At 41.4% G+C, this 6,292-nt stretch overlaps 2 protein-coding genes across 3 annotated transcripts in view; both read right to left on the bottom strand.

Moving 5' to 3' along the window:
* LOC107269538 overlaps window positions 1-1,881 on the bottom strand; it is a 3,512-nt gene extending 1,631 nt beyond the window's left edge. The window contains exon 1 of the mRNA XM_015743483.1: window positions 313-1,881. Within this exon, the coding sequence (XP_015598969.1) occupies window positions 313-606 (294 nt within the window). The 5' untranslated portion in view covers window positions 607-1,881. The remainder of the gene's footprint in view (window positions 1-312) is intronic.
* The window catches only part of LOC107269533 (transcription elongation regulator 1), a 10,240-nt gene extending 4,591 nt beyond the window's left edge, over window positions 1-5,649 (bottom strand). The window contains exons 1-12 of one of the 2 annotated variants that reach the window (XM_015743474.2): window positions 5,367-5,649; window positions 4,702-4,954; window positions 4,409-4,498; window positions 4,144-4,341; window positions 3,836-4,076; window positions 3,542-3,760; window positions 3,273-3,476; window positions 2,969-3,203; window positions 2,649-2,881; window positions 2,422-2,582; window positions 2,118-2,326; window positions 1,888-2,038 (exon numbers count right to left, since the gene is read on the bottom strand). In XM_015743474.2, coding sequence (XP_015598960.1) covers window positions 1,888-2,038; window positions 2,118-2,326; window positions 2,422-2,582; window positions 2,649-2,881; window positions 2,969-3,203; window positions 3,273-3,476; window positions 3,542-3,760; window positions 3,836-4,076; window positions 4,144-4,341; window positions 4,409-4,498; window positions 4,702-4,954; window positions 5,367-5,524 — 2,352 coding nt within the window. In that variant the 5' untranslated portion in view covers window positions 5,525-5,649. The remainder of the gene's footprint in view (window positions 1-1,887; window positions 2,039-2,117; window positions 2,327-2,421; window positions 2,583-2,648; window positions 2,882-2,968; window positions 3,204-3,272; window positions 3,477-3,541; window positions 3,761-3,835; window positions 4,077-4,143; window positions 4,342-4,408; window positions 4,499-4,701; window positions 4,955-5,366) is intronic. The other variant, XM_015743473.2, reaches the window with a different exon arrangement.
* Between the last annotated feature and the right edge of the window lie 643 nt (window positions 5,650-6,292).

Consider the following 6,292-nt stretch of genomic DNA (forward strand, 5'->3'; position numbering starts at 1 on the left):
GGGGGGGAGATTAAAATGGACAGCTCTTTCGAATCGTAACGAGCCTGCAACAAGACGTTTGTCTCTCTGTTCTCCGTTCATGGCGATAGATGGTGCTGTTGAACTTGTTGTTTGGGCAAGGAATGGTTACTTGGGGGATTGTGGTAATAGGCGAGAGGAGGAACGGGGGTGCGAAGGAGACTGGGCTCAAAGATAAATTCGATCGTTCGGATGAGACCAGGATTTGATGGCCGCCAGGGCGGAGGAACTTTCGGATGAGGGATAAAAGTTAATCGTTTGAAGTAACGAGGATTACGAGTAATATACAAATACCGAGTTTCGTTCATTCTCATGACTCTGCTTTGGAGTAAAGAATGCGGCGCGCGAAGGGTGTGCCAACTGTGCCACGCGTTGTAGTTGGGGATGGTAGATGACATCATCCATGCCACCAACCAGAGCTTCAGAACCAAGCCACTCCACATACGGAACCTGTCCTGCCTGCCTCCTGACTGAAGTGGAGAGTTCAGAACACATATAAGTACAATAATGGACACCGTCACACATACTTTGGAGGTTTAATTGATTGTCTTTTTTTTTTAAGACAATGCTAACCTCTACCTCTCCCATAAAGACTTAACGGCAAGCGACGATAGACTCGGACTCTCGTTACTCGATCATTCGGATGCGTTTCAATATCCGTAACATCGTGGGACAGAGGCATGTCTTTTTCTTAAATCGATTTTTAAAAATTTGTATATAGGAATTCGAGCGAGGTCGGACTCTAACGGAATGCCGATAAGCTCTTTTTTTTTATATGCGTTCGTTATATATCTCAGGTCTGCATGATCGCGCATTGCAGCTGTTATATTACGTATTTTTGTGTATTTATAATGATATATTCATGTATATCAGTCTCCCCGATATTTTCGTTTCCTCGGCCGTTAAGTTTTTCAAGCGTACTCTTGGGCCCAAGGGGCCTTATTATTCTTTCTATATATCTATGGATATATATATTTATTTATATATATACATGTATGCATATATATTATTGCGTGAAACGTTACAAGTGGAACGTAAATAATAACATACCTATGGAACCTGAAAGAATAATTTATTAAAGCTGAAAACACAAGTTTTATTAAGTTCTCTCTTCATTGGTTATTTATATGTGCACGTGTAACAAAGGAGACCAATACTGAACTTATCGTGGTGAATATTTTTTTTTTTTTTAAAATACTATCAAGTCAATGTGTCAAAAAGATATCAGTCGACGAACCGTGCTTTGCTGAAAATATTCTAAAAATATAATATACGCAAATCATTCGCATTAACATGTTTTGGAATTTTTTTTACATACAGTATATACTTGGATATGTCCAGTTATGATTCCTGATTTTTTTTTAAATTGTGCACTATCACAATTTTGGCTTATCATTTAAAGATTTTTAAATAGGCTCATGCGAAGCGTTTTAGTCACACGGTAAGAGGCTGGACACACGTAAAATTATATGTAGAAATTATTTCGAAACATACAACGATAGTGTGCACAAGGAATAAACGAATGATCGTTATTAAAAAAAAATCCTCTTACTGTGTGATAGGAATTTGTTTTTGGAAATTGAAACAAAAATACAAAAAATTTAATTCGACGCTTCGCTTGGGCAGTTTTAATCGCGAGGATGAATACTCGATAGAGATCCGATTATAATTTTCTCACGGAGAAATGTTACTCTAAGCATTTTAGGCATTTTAACAGATCTACGAGGAATTATTTTGATTTCTAAAGAGCGACTTCCTCCTCGCGATCCTAGCGACATTTCCGGTGTCGCTGCAGAATACGAAACCTGTAAGAAATCGGCTCTTCCGTGAGCCGTGATTACGTCACTCCGATACTCGCAATGGACATACCTGCTCTCGTTTGGCTGTTTTCTCTTCTTTCTCTCTCTTGCGCACCTCCAGCAGATACTCGTTGAAGAGACTCTCGCGCTCCCGCATCTTCTCAACGTTTTTAAAGCGTTCGTCCCTTCCATGCTTTTGAGCGAAATCACTGAATGACGATCTATGTAATGTACACAATTAATATGAACCAATGAAAACCTTTTTGTTGATAATGAACACAGGAAATTTTTTGAACTTACTTTCCGTGAAGGTTAGCTTCCTCTAGGAGCTTTTGAAACTGCTCTTTCCGTTCCTTCATCTTGTTCCTCTTCTCGCGACGTTCCTCCTCCGCCCTCTCCTTCACGTACTTCTCGAACACCTGCTTCCTCTCCTTAGATGTTAGCAGCAGGTACCGGGGGTCAAAGACGATCTTGTGCAGTTCTTTTTCCCAAGTGCTAAAAGCTGATACCTAAGAAGAAATATATGTAAATTTTAAAGTCGATTAAGTCAGAAAAGTTTTTTTTTTTTTTTCATTTTTAACAAAGGAGTTAAGAATAGACTTACGTCCTTCTCCGCGAGCATATCCCGGAAGGATTTAATTCTCGTCTCCAAGGGGACAATAGCCCTCTCTCTGGCTGCCCTGACTTCCGCTTCTATGGCCGCTTCCTTGCCGATGTCAATGGTCTTCTTGCCTTCCTTTTCCTCCTCCTCTTTAACCACCACGACTACGCAAGTAAAATTTCCTTAAATAAGGAATATATTATATCGGGATATAAGAAGATTTTTTGTACCCTTCGTTTCCTCTTGCTTGCTCTTCTTAGCAGGAGTGGGCTGGTCCTCGTCGCTGCTCTCACTTGAATCTGACTGTCTAGCATTCTTCGTAGTACCGAGGGCATCTGGAGGTGTCGAAACCATTTTGTCCACATCCTGACGAAGCACTAGATCTTCCGGTCTCTCCCAAACGGAAATACGTGACGACGGATTGTAGAAAAATACTCTGCCGTCTCCCGTCCAGACGACGCACCTGTACATTATATAGTAGTTTCAGTATATTGGGAAAAAGCACTACCTTACAGTTATCTGTTGATTAAGGTGAATAATTATGGATTACCAAGGTGTCCCAGGTACAGGAGTACTGGAAATCGGTCTAGATTTATCTTGAGGCTTGGCAGCTTCCTTAGGTATCGAATCTTCCTTCTTCTGTTTATTGTTCTCCATTTCCTTGGCATTTTCTTTGGCTTCATGACTGCCCTCTTGAGGCTTTTGTTGCTTTGTTTGATCTGGGACGGCTACGCTCGCAGCTGCAACCGATTCTTCGGCTTTCTGCCGCAAAGCCAATTTGGCACCTAGGAAGAAAAAATTGAATAAATACCTGTTCAATGTTTAAAGAATTAGATATTGATATGACATCGTACTCTCAAAATCCTTCAAGGCTTGAGGTTTTTCCCAAACGGATTCTCCAGCTTTACTATTGTAATAATAAAGTCTTCCATCAGGCGCACGGTGTTCTGTCCATATCATAGCGGAAGCCACCAACTCCGGATCTATCTGAGCTAGCAAAGCCGGATCTTCCGGTGCCGCTTGTGGTGTCATTACTCCGTGAGGCATCTGCGGCATTCCTAGGAACAAAGTAAAAAATGATTTTAACATTTCTATTGCGATTATAAAATGAGGTGAAACCTACCCCAATTGGTCTGTGGAGGTCCGTAATTTCCGAAGGCTTGAAACCCTGGAGGTGGCATGCCAAAAGGAGCAGCACCAAATGGCGCTGCGATCGGTCCGCCAAACTGATTAGGCATTCTGTGTTGCATAGGTATCATATTCGGTGGAGGTTGCATCATATTAGTGGCTGTATTTACAGAGGGTGTTGCAGATACAGTAGCTGGCGTACCTGGAGGCATTCCTGTTGAATTTTAAAGCATATTAGTGTGTCAAATAGATTCCCCATTTTTAGAAGATACCAAAGATGTCGACTTACCGTTTGTTTGGTTGACGTCCGGCTGTGGAGCCATTTCCGGTGTTTCATTAAGTGCAACGGGAGGAACCGTACCAGGTGGCGCTGTACTCATCTGATTGATTGCCTCAGCGTTATTCGATGACGACTGATCGCTACCTTGAGTCACTCTGGGTTCAGTGATCTGCGGCTGCGTTGCGTTAGTCGTCGTAGGTGTAGCGTCTCGTGCAGTTTGTTTCGCAGCTCCATGCACTAGCTGTTCCAACTGAAAAAAAAATTATTATAATACTTTCCATCAGATATGAAGATTCTCGTTGCATCATTTTACCAACCTGATCCTGCACCATTACTTTGACATTTGGTCCCTCTGGTTTAGTCCAGGTCGTCTCTCTAGAGCGTATATTGTAGTAGTAAGACTTTCCATCGGAAGTCTTGGTTTCCACCCAGACCTCGCCATTGAGATCCAATCCTGGAATGTTTGTCTGTTGTTGGGCCTGCTGTTGTTGTTGTGGTTGTTGCTGCCCTGGAATCTGCATAAGGCATTTTCGTTATAACAATTGAATATTGTGACACGTGCAAAGACACCCGAGAACGTACGCTGTTCATGGAGGGTGGTCCCATTCCAGGAGGCGGTCCAAAAGGTCCTGGCCCGGCTCCAATCGGTCCGTTCATCATGTGCGGTGGTGGCTGTGTCGTTAGCGAACGTACACGTTAACGTCAACCAACCAACCGATAGTATTTATAGAATCTTAGCATGTACCACAACTTCTGGATATTCAACTAAAATTTAACCACTGTTTTAAGTGATCTTAGATTTTCATTCAGTTTCTCAAGAAATATTTTGTTGAAGTTCCAAGAATTGTGGTACGCCCTTTATGTAGGAAACTTACCATTCCTGGTGGTCCCATCAAATTTGGAGGTCCCATAAGATTAGGTGGCCCCATAGGTCCCCAACTTGGATCGAATGGTGGAGGTCCTCGAAATCTTGGTCCTGCTGGTCCTGGTGGGCAATTTGGTCTAGGTGGGCCCTCAAAAGGAAATCCATTGTTGGTGCCTCGAAACATAGGTCCTCTTGGTCCGAATCCTCGTCCTCTAAACCGTGGTGGACCACCTCGCATTGGAAAATCAAAACCACCTCTACCCCTACCCCTTAAATTGTTGCTTCATGTTACAAGTAAAGGTTACTTGCTAGGCATAAGGAACATAGGAACTACCTGGCCAAGGTAAGGTAAAATTGTTATTGGTGAGGGCCATAGTATCAATGGAGATCTTGATTAAGGTTACACGAATGCTGATCCTAATACATTAAAAGATAACTAAATATATGACAAAAAATAATAAAAAACAGAATCCATACGAAGACTGTAAAACTGTAATGAGGAAAAAATTTAATTGAAATCTTCAATGAAGCTAGTAGCGACATTTGATGTAGTTGTATAATGATATGGTGGAATGACCATGAGCCGGTAAAACCTAACCTAATTTCCTCGGCCAGGAAGACTCAGGATGTGGAACTGGTGTGAAGAAGAGGCTGACTGGATCTTCTAATATTCACCTGAATCCACCCCGACCTCGGGGAACGAAGTGCCTGTACTCGTCGCCCTCGAAGTTGTACTCCTCACTTTCTTCCATAGATTCATCATTGTGTTCTGGTTCAGCAGCTGGTACCAGCTCGGTGCTCATCGCCGGCGGCTCGCTAGTTCCTTCCATCATCCCTAATTATTTGCACGATTAAAAGCCTTTTAGACACCCATTTAATTAGTTTTTTTTGTAACACGCATCAAACGCCGCAAACAAATCACTATTTTATTCGTTGCAAGCCGTAAACATATTATTACCAACAATAAAGTAAAATGTCCCTAGAAAAGACCTCGTGCGAATCTGGAATATTTAGAACAACATAAAAATTACTAGAATTCGTACGGTATTCTGGTGACATTCCCTAGAATCTTCTTCTAAAATTCGAAATACTAAAATCGCATTGGCTGAAAGTAGTGAAAATGGCCGAGTGGGCGTTACCAACCCAGCGGCATGCTTTCTCATGAAGAAATATCAATGTGACGCACGAGCTGCGCGATTATTTCCAGTCGATAAGGTAGTACAAGCTAAGCAATTCGGCTTCATTGATGATTTGTAGTTCCTTCTAAAATGTCTCAGATTTATCTACATTAAAGCAATTACTTAATTCATAGATAACAGATGGCATTAAAATTACTCGTTAAATACATACAAGATGGCAGTAATATTGAAGATGTTCCACTACGTATTCTGTATACATTCACCACACCATGACTGTAAAACTGGTTAACTTATCAAAATTGCAAATGACTGTTTGGGTGACACGGACCATTTACACTTATTAAAATTATTAAAGTTTAGTCACGATATAAAAAAAGAGGTGTAACATGACTGTACCTCCAGCTGCCTCTTACATATTCCGTTCCACTTAACTCTTTTAAAATGATAGAACAATTATCAATC

Source organism: Cephus cinctus, unplaced genomic scaffold (genome assembly GCF_000341935.2).
Source record: "Cephus cinctus unplaced genomic scaffold, Ccin1 Ccin1_scaffold0670, whole genome shotgun sequence".
In the NCBI taxonomy this organism is placed as follows: Eukaryota; Metazoa; Arthropoda; class Insecta; order Hymenoptera; family Cephidae; genus Cephus; species Cephus cinctus.